The 19,738-nt window shown below is 38.2% G+C and overlaps 1 protein-coding gene across 4 annotated transcripts in view; it reads right to left on the bottom strand.

Annotated features, from left to right (window-relative positions):
• TNPO1 (transportin 1) overlaps positions 1-17,835 on the bottom strand; it is a gene marked incomplete at both ends in the record, with an annotated part of 57,522 nt that extends 39,687 nt beyond the window's left edge. For 2 of the 4 annotated variants that reach the window (XM_080713754.1, XM_080713755.1), the window contains 4 exons: positions 3,728-3,834; positions 10,925-11,074; positions 15,094-15,169; positions 17,728-17,835. In XM_080713754.1, the coding sequence (XP_080569880.1) occupies positions 3,728-3,834; positions 10,925-11,074; positions 15,094-15,169; positions 17,728-17,832 (438 nt within the window). The remainder of the gene's footprint in view (positions 1-3,727; positions 3,835-10,924; positions 11,075-15,093; positions 15,170-17,727) is intronic. The other 2 variants (XM_080713753.1, XM_080713756.1) reach the window with 2 other exon arrangements.
• Between the last annotated feature and the right edge of the window lie 1,903 nt (positions 17,836-19,738).

The raw sequence follows: 19,738 nt of genomic DNA, 5'->3' as shown, positions 1-19,738 counted from the left end.
TCATCTCTTTTTTTAATTCTTGAAACTAGGTCTCTAGAAGTTATCACGAACTGGCCTGGAACCGGCGATCCTCATGTCCCAACCTCGCAAGTACTAGGATTACAGGAGCGTGCCTCTACACCTGCTTTATGGCACATTTTAATTTTAGTGTTAAGTTACTTAGAATTGAAAACTATTAGCTGGGCGTGGTGGCACACGCTTGTAATCCCCGCACTTGGGAGGCGGAGACAGGAGGATCGCGCAGGTTCGAAGCCAGCCGCTCTGGCTTAAGAGACCCTGTTTCCAAATTAAAAAAAAAAAAAAAAAAAAAAAAAAAAAAAAAAAAATTATAAAATAGGTCTGGGAGCGTAGCCCTGAGGTAGAAGGGTTTCCAGGAACCCCAGTGCCCCCCCCCACAACTATTTTGTTGGCAGGAACATAATAAACATCACCTATTCTAAAAATTTAACTCCCCTGAAATATTGCCAATTTTAATTTTCACATTAAATGCTAAAGTGAATGTAAAACTACACTTTTGTATGTACTTAACCATTATAACATTACTTGTTTTAAAGCATAACGAAGTCATTAATATCATTTAAAAATTACTTGCATACAAATGGTTAAATGGTGAAATCTATAAAAAGAGCACACAATTCAAACTGGCAACTATTTCCCATGACCATTTTATTCCTGACACAATATATAATCTACTAGTTACCTCAACCACCTACTTTACTGCTTGTAATTTCATCAGTAGAAACCTGATATAGAAGGGATGGTCTTTTAAGGTAATTACCTAATATCTTTTTGGAGTTTGTATGCATCAGAAAGTATCTTTCTCTTTTTGTAGTGTTGGGGATTGAACCCAGGGGTGTTCTAACTCCAAACTGCACTCTCAGTCTGATTTTTAATTCTTTTTTTTTGGGGGGGGGGGCTGGGGATGGATCCCAGGGATATTCTTCCTCTGAGCTACCTGAACTCCAAGCTCTATTTTTATTCTTTATTTTGAAACAGTGTTTCAGTAAATTGCAGAGGGCATCACTAAGTAGTTGAGGCTGCTGCAAACTGCAAACCTTGATTCTCCTATCTCAGCCTCTCAAACACTGGGATTACAAGTGTCACCATGCCCAGCTCCAATTTTTTATTCTTTCTTTTTTCCTGGTACTGGGGTGCACCACCACACCTGGCTCTATTAAGGGTCCCCCCGTCTCCCCCGAGTATTGGAGTTGAAATTCAGGGACATTCTACATCTGAGCCACACCCTTTGCCCTATTTTTTTTTTTTTTTTTTTGGTGGTACTGGGATTCCTGGAAACCCTTCTACCTCTGGGCTACACTCCCAGACCTTTTTTTTATACTTTTTTATTTGAAAACAGAGTCTCTTAAACTAGCACGGCTGGCTTCAAACCTGCGCAATCCAAACCTCCGCCTCCCAAGCGCGGGGATTACAAGCATTCGCCAACACGCCCAGCCACCAGCCCTATTTTTTATTCTTTATTTTGAAACAGGGTCTCACTAAGTAGCTGAAGCTGTCTTCGAACTGTGATACTCCTGTCTCAGCCTCCCAAATGCTGGGATTACAAGGATTACAAGTGTGCGCTACCTTGCTCCGCTCTATTAAGTTTTTTAAAAAAGATATTTTAGTTCTAAAATCCTTTAAAGTAAAAAAAGAGGTGACCTTGCTGGGTGACAAAACTCAAGAAAAAATTTCAATTAAGAACAAGTATTTAGCAATCACTCTATACCAACATCTGGAAAGCATCTTTAGTTCAACTGCTGTGTAGCAGTTTTACAATTTCATAATTAGTGCATGTTAAGGTTTTTATTTTTAGCCCGGCATGGTAGCACATACCTATAGCCCCAGGACTTGAGATGCTGAGACAGGAAGATTTCAGTTTCAAGGCCAACTGCACTCACCAATTTAGCAAGATCCTGTTTCAAAATAAAAGGGGGCTGGGGCTCAAAGTGCCCCTGCAAGTCTACATCTCAGTACTTGGTAGATTGAGATAGGAAGACTGCAGGTTTGAGGATAGCCTTAGCAAATTAGTGAGGTCCTGCTTCAAAAATAAAAAATACAGGGCCGGAGTACAGCTTGAAGATAGAGTGTTCCAACATTCAATCCTCAGTATAAATAAATAAATAAATAAATAAATAAATAAATAAATAAATAAGTAAATAAATTTCTATTTGTGTAAAGTACTTATTATTTTCATCTTTTATGTTTACCATTATACCACAATACTATTTACATAGAGTCAACTGTTCCCTGATGAATAAGTATTAGTTTTTCTATAATTTCATCGGTGTATTTCTAAGACATTTTGTGTATATATGTAATATATATATATATATATATATATATATATGAATGCATACATATGTATACTCATATATATACATACACACGTACATGAAAAATACAGACACATATACGAAGATTATTATTTTTTGGTACTGGGGATTGAACTCTGGGGCATTCTACCTGACCTATATACCACAAATGGACTGTTTTAACATTAAACACCGAGGCTATCCTGGAACCCGCAATCTTTTGTCTAAGCCTCAAGAACTGGAATTATAGGTATGCTCTACAGGGTCCAGTTAAGAGGGCTTTTTTTGAGAGGGAGAAGAGTAATTTATATATTTCTTATATACTTTGCAAACTCTCCCTCTCCCAACCTTTTCTGATAACCAAGTCATAAAAACATGATTCCTTTTGAGGTTGTTTTTGTGCATCCTCTGCCTCTAAGCCCCACTGCTGTTTGAAAGAAAGAGGGGTCACTGCTTTAGAGAATCTGAACACTACTTAAAATTGATTTCTGCCCAAACTTGAAGCCCACTAATGAAAGAGATACTTAGAAAGTACTTATTAACAGTGAGAATGGTAAGAGAAAAAAATCTATACAGATTTCTTCTCTAACTCACCAAGAAAAAAGGTTGCTACTATATTGATCAGTGGCAAAAAGAGATCAGCCTTAAGATATGATTCAAACTTGACAAGATGGACACATCATGCAACAAGCATAAAAAGCTTAGAGAAGCTAAAAAAGCATTAATGTCCAGAAATTTATTACTTAAGGCTAATACTGAAGAATAATTTTAGAATAGAAAACAAGATATTTCGTTATAAAATATACAGTGAAGATTTTTTTGGTTGTTTCTTTTTTGTGGTACTGGGGCTTAAACCCAAAGGCATTCTACCTTTGAGTTACACCTTCAGCCCTATTTAATTTTTTATTTTGAAATAGTCTCAGTTGCTGAGGCTGGCCATAAACCTGTAAGGCTGGCCATGAACCAGTAATCCTTCTGTCTCAGTCTCAGTGCTAAGATTACAAGCATGTGCCACCATGAGCCAGAGGTTTTATAATGTATTCTTATACATTACAAATAAAAAGCAAAAAGAACCTAAGGCTTTAAAGTTGTTTTGTTTTTGCAGTACGGGTGACTGAACCCAAGGACATTTTACTTCTGAGCTATATCCCCAGGCCTATTTTTCATTCTTTATTTTGAAACAGGGTCTCAGACATTAAATTGTGGAGGGCCTAAATAGCTGAGGCTGGCCATGAACCTGTGATACACCTGTCTCAGCCTCCCAAGTACTGGGATTACAAGTGTGTTCCACCACACCCAGCCTGCTTTAAAGTTCTGAAGATGTACATTTCAGAGAAAATATTTCCCCAAAGATTGTAAATATAAAATAAGATAAAAAAAAAACAGAAAAAAATATAAAAAGCAAATACTCTTACTTCACAGGTATTATAATCTTCAGAATCCAACAGGCTACACAGTTTTGGTAAGAGGTCAGGCCAGTTCTGCAATTCTCCCTTGGAGGCTATGGTTGTAATCAAAATACCTTGAAAAAAAACACATATTTTTTAAAGAAAGTTGATTGGACTGTGTTAAATACTGTCATCTGAACTACTTTCAAATGTCCCACATCATCCTAAGTTTCCAAAACATAAAAAAATGACATCAATCAACCCACATATCACCACAGCCTATATGTGAAAAAGCTACTGCATAAATCAGATCTATTCCTAATCTGTTCCCAATACTTACCTGTTTTTTTTTTTTTTAATTTACCAAGTGTCTATACAAAGGATTAAAACTTGTTTTCCTTTTTTCTTTTGGTAGTACTGGGGATGGAACCCAAGGGCATTGTACCTCTGAGATACACCCCCAGACCTATTTTTTAATCTTTATTTTGAAACAGGGTCTCACTGAGTTGTGAAGGGCCTCATTAAGTAGCTGAGGCTTTCCGAGAAACTGTGATCCTCCACTCTCAGCTTCCCCAATGCTGGGATTAAAAGTGTGCACCACCATGCTCGGCTAAAACTTGCTTTTTTTTTTCTTCCCCAAATAATACCAAAGATAGCTTCACTAATGAACATTACCTCCAATTTCATAAAAATGAGATAAAAAAATAAGAAAAAATTTTTCCAAAATATTAGTACCACTTAACACTTGGGGATGAGCTTCTAAGTCAGTAAGATTCAAATTAAAGATACCCAAAGAAGCTAAGAATAGCTCTCTGATCTAATCTGAAACAACAACCAAGGACCACAATAGGGTAAAATAAAGTAGATGATCATCACTTGAGAACAATTCTTCACACAATTTACAACACCACCCTCCCATGTAGACAGGGCATACGCTTTTAACAGTTCCTGGCTCAAGAACGAATCACCAGAAAGGCAATCTTGGATCTTGGGTGGCACATGCTAACTAACTGATGTAATTTTGACTGACTGGATTATTTCAACTGTGTTGTACAGCTGTGTTGTGATAATGAATTATGCAAACAAAATGTAACACAAAATTGTCAACATTTTTCTCTGCCTTAGTAAATATATCATTAGTAATATAATATGTTTGGTGATTACGGATCTTATTAACTTGTTAAAATTGTATATCTTATTAACTTATTAAAATTGTATATATTTTAAAATGAAAAGCATACTAATTTGTTAAAATGGAGAAAAAATTCTCTTAATAGGACTACCTTGAAAATTCAGTGGGATACACATAAGCACCTGGTATCTAGTAAATATTCAATATTATTAATGAACAGCAAATTCCACAATGTGGATACGTTTTTTTTTAATGTTCTGCCTTTAGTTTTTGAGAAGGTTGTTCCAAAGGGTATTAAGAACTAAGAAAGTATAAATAAAGCTGTTGCTTAGCCAGGCGTGGTAGGGCATGCTTGTAATCCCAGTACTTGGGAGGCTGAGATAGGAAGATTACACAGGTTCGAAGCCAGCCTTAGCTACTTAGTGAGGCTCTCAGCAACTTAGTGAGACCCTGTTTCCAAATAAAACATAAAATAGGTTTGAGAGTGTAACCCAGAGGTAGAAGGGCCCCTCGGTTCCATCCTCAGCACCACCACCACCAAAAAAAAAAAAAAAAAAAAAAAAAAGAAGCTGTTGTTTATACATTAAATGGTTAAGAACTGATGTATTGATAGCACTTTAAAACATACAAAAGGGGAAAAGATATGGATCTGCCTTAGAAGAAACCAAGCATGTATTAAATATGGCTGTAAACAAAAAATAATAAAAATAGACACAATCACAATTTGGTACAAAAATATTGCTGAGAGTCATTATTTCTGCCAGTAAAGCATTAAACAATGTTGATAGACTGTCAAATTCTAAACATATCTGACCCCAATATCTCTACTCATGAAAAATCTTCTAATACCTAGCATAACTGCAAAACATAAAAAATGATAGGTAAGTCTCAAGTGCTCAGAACAAATATGGGAATGAAAGTCAGCTTGGCATTACCTATCCAAATCTTAAATGCTTAAACAAGACTTTGACTCAATAATGCCAGTTCTACAAATTAATCCTATGGAAACTTCTCCAATACTGTATAAGCACACACAAAAGGATTTTTTACTGAAACAGTCCGTGCAATCCTCCTGTCTCAGCCTCCCAAATACTGGGATTACAAGCATGCACCACTACACCTGGATACACATAATCTTTAATGAGAGAAACAACTGTATCTTCATCCAAGAGACTGCCACATTTTCATTAAAACACAGTCTCTTCTAAATACAGTTTCTTAACAAGGTTCTCAATATGTATTAGCAAAGATTAAAAAACAAAACAAAACTGAAGCTGGGTAGTGGTGCACACCTGTAATCCCAGTACATAGAAGGCTCACAGGTTTGAGGCCAGCCTAAGAAACTTAGCGAGCAAGACCCTGACCCAAAATAAAAATTTATTTTATAAAAGGACAAAGAATTATACCTTTTGTATAAAATTTTTGTTTGTTTAGTGCTAGAGGACTGAAGAAGGTTCAATCCTCTGGGTTTAATCCTCTAGCACTAAACAAAAATTTTAAAGCCAGGAATGGTGTACTCATCTCAGCTACTCAGGAGACTGAGGCAGGAGGATCACTTGAGCCCTTAAGTTAGAGGCTAAACTAGACAACATAGCAAGATCTTGCCTCAAAGAAATATAAAAATTAAAAAGCCAAAGTTGCAAATTTACTTCTAAAATCAGAAATCTTTAAAAATATTTACCAAGTTTTTAATATGGTACAAGCATTGTATTCAATGGTAAAAATAAAAAATAAATTAATCACACATGGTCCTTATCCTTAAGGAAACTCAGCCAGGCACGTCCCTATCCCTACATGATTTGGCACTGCCTTGGAGGCATTTTTGGTTAGCACAACAGGGGGTATGGTTGCTAGTGGAATCCAGTGGGTAGAAAGCAATAATAAGCCGGGTGTGGTGGTGCATGCTTGTAACCCCAGTAACTTGGGAGGCTTGGCTCAGAATACCCCTGGGTTCAATTCCCAGTAAAACATACACACATACACACACACAACCAACTTTAGAACCTCAAGGCTATGACCCCTAAGTAACTTCTCCCCTCTTTGGGAAGACTTTCTATAGGTCAATCCTACTTTCCCATCACCCTCTCTAATCTGCATCAAAACTGAAGAACAAAGCAGATAACTGGCCAAGAGATTTATTTCAAGCTGATAGGTTTGTTTTATCTAGTTAATATTACAGATTTTTTTTTTTTTTTTTTTTTTTGGTGGTACTCCCAGACCTATTTTATACTTTATTTGGAAACAGTGTCTCACTAAATTGCTGAGGCTGTGTGATCCTCCTGTCTCAGCCTCCCATACCCAGCTATTATTACAGAATTTTTTTAATGGAAAATTTCAGCCTATAAGTTGAACTTCCCTAATATGAAAATTAAAAATAAAAATAAAAACTTCATGAATGCTCAAAAAGATTCAGATTTTGTAGCTGTTCAAACTTCAGAAAACAGACGTTCCCCTGTAAAGTATATGTAAATATTCTGAAACTAAAAAACACCTCTCAAATCTGCTAAAATTTCTGGTCCCAAGCATTTAGGATAAGGAATACTCAAATCTGTATATAAACTTCAAAAATATAATGAGCTAAATATATTCATTACCCAGCTTTAACAATAACCATTTATACATGTTCAATGGTTGTTTCATCTATACTTCTACCTATCCCCACCTTCACACTCCTGATTATTTGAAACACATGATTTGGAAATCATATTTATGCCTGAAATCTCTTCATTTATTTTTATTTGTTTTTTGGTACTGGGGATGGAACCCAGGGGGGAAATTGGACCTCTGAGCTACACTCCCAGCCCTATTTTTTGGTCTTTTTTTATTTTTGAAACAAGGTCTCACTGAGTTGCGAAGGGCCTCACGAAGTAGCTGAGGTTGTCCACGAACCGTGATCCTCTGGTCTCAGCGTCCTAAATGTTGGGATTACAAGTGTGCATCACCATGCCTGGCTTCCTCTTCACTTATTTTTAGTGAAAGAGAATAAAGCAAGTACCTAAATAAAAACTCTAAGGCCGGGCATGGTGGCGAATGTTTGTAATCCCCGCGCTTGGGAGACAGAAACAGGAGGATTGTGCAGGTTCGAAGCCAGCCTTGCTGGCTTAAGAGACCCTGTTTCCAAATAAAAAGTATAACAAAATAGGTCTGGGAGTGTAGCCCAGAGGTAGAAGGGTTTCCAGGAACCCCAGCACCACCAAAACAAAAACAAAAACAAAACCATCTAATTGGTTTCTATATTCAAAACTTCAGTGGCCTCTCACCATTAGGATATAAAAATAACTTAAGCTAGAACTAAAACATAAGGATCTTTCTATGAGTACCAAAAAATAAAATTATACTTATGCATGTGAATTTTGTTTCTGTTATTTAAAATAAGATGCCAAGCCGGGCGTGGTGGCGCACACTTGTAATCCCCGTGCTTGGGAGGCAGAGACAGGAGGATCGCGCTGGTTCGGAGCCAGCCTCGTTGGCTTAAGAGACCCCGTTTCCAAATAAAATAAAAAAATATAAAAAATAGGTTGGGAGTGTAGCCCGGAGGTAGAAGGGCTTCCAGGAACCCCAGTACCACCAAAATAAATAAATAAATAAATAAATAAATAAATAAATAAACAAACAAACAAACAAACAAAATGCTAGAAGATACTTTTAAGTGCTTAAATCTGGTCTGGTGATGTAGATCAGTGGCAGTGTGAATAAGACCATCTGATCCCAAGTAAAAAGAAAAAGAAAAAAATTCCCAAGATAAACCCAGTTCCAACCATATTAAAAAATCTTCACTGAAAGTAAAAGAAGTCTAACACTCACTGGAAAATAAAACCAATTTTTCTCTCAGCATTATTACTTCTAACCCTTTCCTATTTAAGACACAAAGTACTGAACAGTTTGGATGGTACGTAGAGATAGGTTTATAATGAAATACAGTTTAGAGAGAAAACAATCTCATATTTAATCTGCATCATAACCTCTCCTTTCCCCTCAGCTGAATTGCCTTCTATCTGAGGATGCGTATTTTTTTTCTTTTCTTGGTGGTACTAGGGATTGAACCCAAGAGCAGCAGCATTCTACCTCCTAGCTATACTCTTAGCCCTATTTTACTCTTTATTTTGAAACAGGGTCTCAGTAAGTGGCGAAGGGCCTCACTAAGTTATCGAGGTTGGCCAAGAAACCGCGATCCTCTTATCTCAGCTTCCCAAATACTGGGATTCCAAGCCTGGCCACAATAAACTTACTTCTTTCAAAATCCCGTCGACTATATCTCTGGGGATTTTTCTCCTAGATTTTATTTGTTTGTTTGTATGTGTTTGTTTATTTATTTAGGTGGCACTAGGGATGGAACCTAAGGGCATTCTACCTCCGAGCTACACCCCTGCCCGACTTTTATTTTTTACTTTGAAACAGGGTCTGTGTTGCAAGGGCCCCACTAAATAGTAGGCTGTTTGCAAACTACCATCTTCCTGTCTCAGCCTCCCAAATGCCGAGATTACAAGTGTGCACCACCACCTGAGATTACAAGTGTGCACCACACCTGGCTCTCACCATTATTTTTACAAGGGGCAAGAGTTGATAAAACTTTAAGAGGACACATGAGAATATATGAGAATAACCATGGGATTCCCTTTTTTATAAACTGCAAATCACCTCTAGCCATCGATTTGAAATCAGTGTTACTAACAGCACTCCCCTCCACCGTTTTTTTTTTTTTTGTTTTTTTTGTTTTTTTTTTTGCAAGCCTGGGGATGGAACCTGAGGCATTCAACCTCCAAGCTATACCCTTTGCCTTTTTTTGGGGGGGGGTGGTACTGGGGTTCCTGGAAACCCTTCTACCTCCGGGCTACACTCCCAGACCTATTTTTATTTGGAAACAGGTCTCTTACACCAGCGAGGCTGGCTTCGAACCTGTGCAATTTTCCTGTCTCTGCCTCCCAAGCGTGGGGATTACAAGCGTGCACCACCACACCTGCACCCTTTGCCCTTTTTAATTCTTTATTTTGAAACAGTATACACGTGTGTACCACCATGCCCAGCTTCTAACAGCACTCTTTAATATGAGAATGTCAGGGAGGCCTGGTGGTGCACACTTATAATCCCAGTACTTGGGAGGCTGAGACAGAAGGATCACAGGTTAGTGATCAGCCTCAGCTACTTAAGTGAGAACCCTGCTTCAAAATAAAGAATAAAATAGGACTAGGGGTGTAGCTCAAAGGTAGAATGCTGCTGGGTTCAATCCCCGGCATCACAAAATAAAATTAGGAAAAAAAAAAAGAGAGAATGTAAAGAAATCACAGAGCCTCTCCTTTATAAAAGACAATTGTATTTTTTAAGCCTAAAAAATCAAATATATAAAACTACTGACTTCCAGTTAACCAAACTGCTAAAGATATTATAGAAGCTTTCTAGATCCTTATAAAATATAGCTGTATAAGCCCCTGGCATACTCAACACTGCCCAAAGATGACTACTTTGGAGTTTTTCCCATTTTTGCTGCTACCTACTGATATGGATGCTTACCAAGAGCCAGCTGCATGTGCTCCCAAACCAGTTCATACCAGTTACTGTAAATAAGACATTTAATTTAGCAGTAAAAAATGGACAAAAAACTATTCTTTTTCTTTCTTCTTCTTTTTTTTTGGGGGGGTGGTACTGGGGTTCCTGGAAGCCCTTCTACCTCCGGGCTACACTCCCAGACCTATTTTTTTTTTTTTTAAACAGGGTCTCTTATGCCAGCGCGGCTGGCTTCGAACCTGCGTGATCCTCCTGTCTCTGCCTCCCAAGCGCGGGGATTACAAGCATGTGCCACCACGCCCGGCAAAAAACTATTCTTTTTCTGAAGAAAAAAAGAAAAGCAGCGGTTCTAGGATGTTCCACTTGAACCAAATTTGATTAAGCAACGAGCAGTGGCTATTTTCAATGGGTAAGAGAACATTTATTGTATTCGCTAACATTGTTTCAAAAGCATTTAAGTATCAACGAAAATGTTCCCATCACAACTTACCATGAAATGGATAACCAAAATTCCTATTAAAGTGATTTGCCATCTTTAAAAACAATCTTAATTACAAATAAAATAATAACTTTTTTGTGATATAACTTACCTACGGTGGCTCTGATAAGAGGAGAGGAATCACCAATATTATTTAAACATTCACTTTTAATAAAGTCTGTTACACCATTTGGGAAGTTCTGAAAATGTGCTTTCACGTTATTCTTCAAAATGAGGCCACTCAATGATCTTGTGGGTTCATCTGTAATCAAGTAACAACAGTGTTGAGTTTTAAAGTAGTTTTCATTTCAAAATGTGCCAAGAGCAGTTACCTTAAAAATATTTATATTCAAAGGCTGATTCCAACATTCCAATTTATTCTACTATAACTCAAAACATAAATGATTTTTAAAAATTAGCTCTACAATTTTAGGTCAAAGTTTGATGGCACTACTCACATTTTTAAGGACAATTCTTTGTTGTAGAGTACTGCTTGATCTATTAAGATGTTCAGTGGCATCACTAGGCATAAATGACAATACTACCCATCTTCCCAAGTTCTGACCACCAAAAATATTTCCAGTTAATGTCACATGTTAGGGATTAGGAGTGTTTCCTCCTTGTTGAGAAGCACTAATTTAACTGCTATTTGGCAATTATACTAAAGCCTTATTGTTATCTTATATAAATATTACTTACTAAAAATATCCAATTAAAATAAGATAAAGAACAGAAGATACAGGATCATTTTCATATAACAAAGATAACTGCCAATCATTTATATTATGCTTTTAACTTAGTCTAAGAGTTTAAGAAAAAAAAAAAAGGCAAAAAAACCCTCTACCACCCCCCAGAAACATTTTAAATATAATTTACTTTTACTTAATGAAGCCCTTTGCAACTCCATGAGACCCTGCTTCAAAATAATGATTAAAAAATAGGGCTGGGGGTATAACTCAGGTAGAATGCTCCTGGGTTCTATCCCCAGTACCACCCCAAACAAAAAACAAAACAAAAAAAAGTTTAACCCACTGATATTTCACATCTTCTAAATGCTTCTTATATACTGAAAACTCCCAAGAGCTTTCCAATTATTACTGCATTTAATTCTTACAACCTCATAAGTCAGGACTTATTAACCCCACTCACAAACAAAGAAACTGAGACTTGTGCAAAAGTCACACAAGGTGAAGAAAATTATCAACCTCAGGAGTCAAGCTTCTGAGTATACATTTTATACCACTCTATAGTACTACCCTCCTCTCAAAGGGCTCTAAGAGCTAGTATAAAATGTGTTGAACAGCAGGGCGTGGTGGCACACACTTGTAATCCCCGCGCTTGGGAGGCAGAGACAGGAGGATCGTGCAGGTTCAAAGCTGGCTGTGCTGGCTTAAGAATCCCTGTTTCCAAATAAAATAAAATATATAAAATAGATCTGGAGGTAGAAGGGTTTCCAGGAACCCCAGTACCACAAATATAAATAAATAAATAAAATGTGAACAGACTTTTACTCATTGTTTAAAAAAGTAAATACCTTGATCTTGTTCTATTATTACAATGCTCCCAAATTCTGAATCTTTAAGGGTAAAGCACTTGCAGAGTCAAAAAAGAACAATGTTCCTCTGCAAAGAAAGCCCTATTCAAGTCATCACAGCAACATAACCTAAGAGGAGTTTTTATGTCATCCTCTAAAAACCTTCTTTCCATTTTCAATTACAACTTATTTCAATGAGAAACTTATGAGGAAACACAAAACACTTCTAAATTCTCCTAAGTTTAAAACTGCTGTGAAATAATATTCAACTTCCTCAAGCAATAAATTTGTGCTACTAAAATAGTTCAAATAACTTTGCTATGTAATTAAGTGACATGCATATTTGTTTACAAGAAAGACTACGTTGTTTTCATTAAAAAGTCACAAGATAGAGTTTTCAACTGCCAGTTAGTTGTAAAACACGACCCATTTATTTTCTCCAGAAGACTGGGACATACATCTGCCATATCTAGCTTTCCTCTTTAAAAATTAATGGAATAGCCGGGCGTGGTGGGGTGCACGCTTGTAATCCCCACACTTGGGAGGCGGAGACAGGAGGATTGCGCAGGTTCGAAGCTAGCTGTGCTGGCTTAAGAGACCCCGTATTTCCAAATTTTAAAAAAGTATAAAATAGGTGTGGGAGTGTAGCCCGGAGGTAGAAGGGCTCCCAGGAACTCCAGTACCACCAAAAAATAAAATTAAATTAAATTAAAAATAAATAAATAAAAAGTAATAGCCGGGCGTGGTGGTGCACACTTGTAATCCCAGCATTATTCTGGAGGCTGAGAATGGAGGATCAGGGTTTGCGCACAGCCTCAGAAACATAGAAGACACCCAATATTTATTGGCAAGTAACTGGCCTCTAAATGAAAGAAAAGACCATTTGGTGACTAGTGTTTTAGAACCTATGGTAAAAAATCTGCACTTGGAGTTATGAAATAAATTTTGTCATTTAACTCCTTGCTTTTTTCCTCTATGTTAAACAACCAGACCATCCATAAGATTTCAGGTCCAACCTCTAGCAGGTTAATGGCCCTAAGTGTTTAGTAAAATCCTGCAAATCTTGTATTTAGATTTTGATAATTCATACACATTATATTGATTTCTTTGATTTCAATAAATATTGGGTGTCTTCTATGTTTCTGTTATGGTCAGATACAGAATGTTCACAGAAGAGCTCAGTGTTGATACAGCTAAGCCACGAGGACTGTAATCTCATCAGTAATAAAGCCACTGTAATGGATCAACTGGGTGGTAACCTAGGCAGGTAGGACGTGACTGGAGGTGGGTCCCTGGGGATTGCATATGGTCTCCAATCCCCTTGTTGGGTCTTTCTGCTTCTGGCCTACAAGATGTGAGAGTGGAACTCTACATGCTCTCTCCTCTCTCCTTCCCACTGCCATGCCAGGATGCACAGACACTGGCTTCACATGGACTGAATCCAGAATCGCTAAAAAAGCCTGTGAGCAAATAAATCTTCCTTTCTCTAAATTATTTGGCCAGGTCTTTTGGAATATAGCAGTAAGAATGTTAACTAAGACAGCATCTGACAATATTCTAAATAACATATTAAATACTCAGTATCATGATGAACACTTCTCACTATAAGTTCCTTGAGAACAGAGATTAGTTCATTTATTTTCCATGATTCTGCAAACTGCCCCTCAGAGATGCTCAATAAATATGTGTGAAATAAAGTCAAGTGGACATATTAGAAACAATCAAATGATCGTATCATTTAAAAAAATCATAGGAGACAGACTTTAAATTGTCATAAAAGTACATTTAAAACTGTAAGAGTTGATGAAGCTCCATATATGCTGTTAAGGTTTTTAAAAAGACACAAAGGTTTACATATAAAAAAAACCCAAGATTTTATTTTTTTGGCAGTACTAGTGATTGAACCCAGGTTCTTGAGGATGCCAGGCAAGTTCTCTACCATTGAGCTACGGCCTCCATGTACATCCTTTTTTAAAATCTATATTGCTTTGTGGTACTGGGGATTGAGTCCAGTGATATTCTACCTCAAGCTACAATCCCTAGACCTTTTTATTTTTCAAACAGGGTCTTGCTAGGTTGCTCAAAGTCTAAGCTGCTGAGGCAAGTCTTAAACCTGTGATCCTCCTGTCTTAGCCTCACAAGTACTAGGATTATAGGTGTGTGCCACCACACCTAGCCCCTTTTTTACTTTTGAGATAGGGTCTTGATAAGTTGCCTAGACTGGCCCAAATGGCCTGGAACTTGTGATACTCCTATCTCAGCCTCCCAAGTAGCTGGGATTACAAATGTTAAATAATTTAAAAACAGTATATAATCATCTAATATAGTAGAGAAATATATAATTCAAAAGATCACCAATAATCATCTCTGGGTGATAAATCATCTTTCATTTTGGCGATAAAACTTTTCAATTGTTTTGTATAATGAATATACATACTCAGTTAATCATTAAATCCTGCATTCAATTTGTGTATTAAAATAATCTTTATTATATTCATACATAAGCAATGAAGCAAAACACCAAAAGACTTCGTAACACATTTATCACTTGCAAAGAATGGGGGAATATAAACACTCTATTAACAAACAACTTTTTTATTAAGCATTTAAATGCTTAGACTGGTAATAACTCTAAGAATGTACATCCCACATACATTAAGCATGTGTTTACTTCAGAATGAAATCCTTTAATTCCCAGTATATCTTACTATTGCTTAAAAACAAACAGTAACACAGACTCTACTTACCTTCAGATTTTAATTTTGTTAGAACAAAAATCAAGTAGTTGTTAAAATCTGGGTACTGATTGAGTTGTTCCAGTTTCTAGAACAAACAGTAGTTAAGGAAATTTCTCTGCATAATCTAAGGAAGAAATTAAGCATTTTAAGCCTGTGATACTTGTTTTACTAAGAATAAAGTTATCTTATTAAATCTAACTATTGACATGTTATTCTAAAAATACACTAGTGCTTGTTAAACCTGAGGTGCTTTATGTCTGAAATAGATCAATTATATTCAATATGACACAACCAAGTTCCAGCTTCAGCATGCTCAACATAGCAAAAATATTTTTCAAGAAATGTGAAACTTATCAAGTTTAACATATCTAAACCCAAAAATGTATTTCAGTATGAGAAAAATGAAAAGCATTTCAAAGAAATAAAAGTTTTTAGAAGTGAAGGGCATTAGAAAAATTAATAAAAATGTCTTTTTAACAGAGAAAGTTTTTATTAACTCATTTGTTCTTTTTGAGGTACTGGGGATGGAATCCTGGGGCATTCTACCTCTGAGCTACACCCCTAGCCCTATTTTTTTATTCTTTATTTTGAAATAGGGTCTTACTGAGTTACAAAGGGCCTCACTAAGTAGCTGAGACAGTGAATGAATGGTGATCCTCCTGTCTCAGTCTCCCAAATGCTGGGATTAAAAGCATGCTTCCACCATGCCTAGCTAACTCATTTGTTCTTTAGAATCCAAAAAAAGTAAGATAAAATACCATTTTGCCCAAGACTACAAGCCAAATCTACAATATAGTCAGTAATATATATGACAGTTCTATAATTCCCTTCAAAAATCTAACAAGTTAATACAAACATGTAGGTCTTTCATTGAGTTTAGCAGATAATGGTGACACAATGCTTTCTTCAAGCCGTGACCCTCAATCCCTAATATGTTCACTGTTTCCTACACAAAAATATTAAAGTATTTTTTATTCAACAGACCTAATTAAATCTGTGACACAAATGCTAGAAACACTGTATTAGCTACGTATTCCATATCCACATACTCTCAAAATTTTCACAGGTCAGGATATAAATTCTAGTAAAACATACTCTCTAAAGTCAAATTCCAAAGTGTAACTAATTTCTCCAAGGAAAACCCAGGCCAGGGTTACTTGCTTTAGTGAGTGGTCAAGAATAGTGCATTGATATGCAAATAAAATTTTCTATTTCCTGATAAGGCTTACTTTATTATAACTTGAACTATATATTATTCTAACAGTCCTTCAAAAAGTTCCTGATTCCATACAAAACAATAATTAAACACCATCCTTAAGAGACACCAAAAAACAAGGTCATTATTAGCACTATCCAAGTAAAAAGCAGTGAGTATTTTTAATTAAAAGTGTTTTCCTTTTAGTAACAGCAATTTAACTTGTTCTACTCAAAGGACATACAAATACTTGTTCTTGCTTTGGGTATGCAGAATAAACTGGAAATCAGTTATACTAGAGATTAGCCCAAGGAAAAAGTACAACGGAAGTCTGTCTGAGCTTAGCTAATTAAAAAATCTAGTAACTGTGTCACACAATACCTACGTCAACTACTATCATTAGTAGAGTTATGACAACACAAAGTAAGACTGAGCCACAGCAGAGTTTGAAATAAGAGCCCCAATGCACACCCAACTGCTGTTCTTTCCTCGGGTCTAGTAGTATTCGAACAACATGGCTTTAAAAACAATCCAAGCAGATCTAAGTCATTATCCCTTCCATTTTTAGACGGGCAGTATTAATATTAACTAAGGAGCTGAGTACTTATTCAGTCATCTATTGAAGGTTTTAAGATTACAGCAACGCAGTTCTCCTTCAAACCTTCAGAATAAGCAACATCAGAAGATCATCTTTACCAAATTCCAAATTAATAATCTTTGCTGTTTATTGGCAATAAAAATTAAGGGGCTTTTCTGCAGAAACCAGCACACAAGTATTTTTAAGTATTAACTTCTTTGGGCCTAACAGAACATGGGTTGGGTTACTTATGCTCTGGTGGGTCAATCTGTTTCCTCTACTGGATACAATAAGAGCTCTCTGTCTGGAGTGCAGTTTGGGGCACTACAGAACGCAGACCCGGCAGATGTCCTGCTTCTCTACCTTTTTTGACTCTGAAACTAGGAATAGGACAGCTACACGAGCACACTCGGTAACCACGCGCGGTCAGGTTGGGCCGAAGCTTTAAAAAGAACATCTCATCTGAGAGCAGAGGAGTTTGCAACAGGTGCCAACACCCGCAGCCCAGGTGAGCCCCACGGAGACCCCTTTCCCACCTGTGGGTGTGCAGCCCTGCCCCCGCCCGCGCCGCGGCGGCTCCAACCCCGCGCAGCTCCACCCAGGCCCGCGGCCGCGGAGCCCGGCGGCCCGGCTCGCAGGCGCCCTCGGCCCGGGCCCGCCGCCCCCGCCCCCGCCCCCGCCGGCGGGCATTGTGTGGGCCCGCGCGGCGCCCCCCACCGCGGCGGCGGGGACCTGGCGGCCGCGCACATGTCGCGGTCTCGGGCGGCGGCCCGGAAGGCGGCGAGCCCCACGCGGCGGCGGCGGCGGCGGCGGGCGGAGGGCCGCGTGCGCGGGCCGGGCGGGCGGCGGGGCCAGGCCTCGGAAAGGATACTTGTTGCACGGTCCTCTGGATGGTGGTGTCTGGGGACTGGGACTCCTTCAGCAGCTGCAGGATTTGCTGAAGCCCTTGCTCGTCAGGTTTCCACTCATACTCCATCTTGGTTTGCTGCAAATAAAGCCAGACACAGGAAGAGACGGAGCGAATGTTACTCCCGTGCACAGGCCCGCGGGCTTCCCGCGCCGAGCTGCCCTGCTCCCCGCCGCCGCCACCGGCGCCCCCCGGGCGCCCCGCACCTGCCCGCGCGCCCCCAAGTTCGTCTCCGACGGTGAAGCCCGGCGGAACTGCTCGCAGCAGCCCGGACGCCGACGTCTGCTGCTGCCGCCGCGGCCGCCGAGCGCAAGAAGCCGACCAGACTGAGTCACCGCGAATTTGCAATCTGGCCCCAAGATCCGCTCCCGGGAGCCCCCTGGGTCCTAGTGCCCGCAGTTCTCGCCAACCCGACTCCTTTAGGCCACAAGATTACTACTGACTTAAGGGTCATTAAAAGCCAAGTCTTTATCAGAGCCCCTTCGAAACACCTCAAGAAATCTGACTTGGGTTACTATTGGAATGGGGGGGGGAGCCTGATAATTCCCCTGACAACCCAATTAATTGGTGAGAATAAAAGTGTTTTCATTTTTCTTATATAAAATAGTAATAACAATGCAAGCTAATGATGCATTGCAGTCACAACCCACAAACATCAAATACAATCTTTGCAGAACTTGGTTTAAAAATTGCATTCTGCCGGGTGTGGTGGCACGTTGGTAATCCCAGCGCTTGGGAGGCTGAGACAGGAGGATCACACAGGTTCGAAGCCAGCTTCAGCTTCCTAATGAGGCTTTCAGCAACTTAGTGAGACCCTGTTTCCAAATAAGGTATAAAATAGGGCTGGGAGTATAGCGCGGAGGTAGAAAAGCCCCTGGGTCCACCCCCAGCACCACCAAAAAAAATAAAAAATAAAAAATAAAAATAAAAAATGGCAATCTATCATAAACTTCAACTTTTGAACTCAGTGAAATAAATTCAACTAGGAAATAACTACATTCCACAACTAAGGACTTTGAGCTAAAGGAAAAACAGAAAAAATAATTTTAAAATTGACTACTGTTTGAGTCTGTTTTCAGACAGGACCTACACACACATATTTTCTCATTTGACTCTCACTACAACGTACTATTATTTTTGCCTCATATGACAACTAAGGCAGAGTAAAGGTCTGAACAAATTACTACAAATACTCAGTGAAGACTGGAACTAGAATATGGGTTTCTTAAGCAACTGCAAATTCCACCTGCCACAGCCAATCGAAACTATTATATTGACAGCTTCATTAAAACCAAATGCTCAAACACAATAAACAAGTTCCAAGCATAGATTATTATTACTATTTTGGTACTGGGGATTGAACTCTACTCTGAGCTATACCCCTAGCCCTATTTTTTTTTTTTTTTTTTGAAATAGTGTCTCCCTAGGTTGATGAAAGTTCCATTACTTGCAGAGGCTGTCCTTTAACCTGTAATTCTCTTGTCTCAGCCTCCGTTACAAGCGTGCACCACCACCCCTGGCAAGAATGGATTTTCAAAAGCCAAACTGAACTTGATAAAAGACAGGATTTTAATCTGATTCTACTACTACATGATGGCTTGTTTCATAGCTCGTTAGTAAAAGTCCTTCTAAAGAGAGGTTAAAAAATCCCTGACCTTACATAGTTTTTTTGTAAACCCCTTTTCCTCTTTTCTTCACTTTTTATTTTCTGCTAAATATTATATAATCTGACTTGGCTTACCTCCATCTATTGACTTCCTAAACAACCCAACCAAATAAACTATTCTTACACAAAAACAAAAACCAAAACAAATAAATGTAAGCCTCATCTATACATAGTATCTATTGATACTGTAGTGTGCTTTTATTCTAGCCTCCATGTTTTTATGCACACCTTAAAATAATGGGTTGCATTTCTTACTTGACTTTAATATAATAAAAATATCTCAATAAACACAATTATTTCATTGTATTA

This window comes from Muscardinus avellanarius (genome assembly GCF_963383645.1).
Source record: "Muscardinus avellanarius genome assembly, chromosome: 1".
Taxonomy (NCBI): domain Eukaryota; kingdom Metazoa; phylum Chordata; class Mammalia; order Rodentia; family Gliridae; genus Muscardinus; species Muscardinus avellanarius.
The sequence above is the reverse complement of the archived record's forward strand: the minus strand, read 5'-3'. Positions and strand labels throughout refer to the sequence as shown.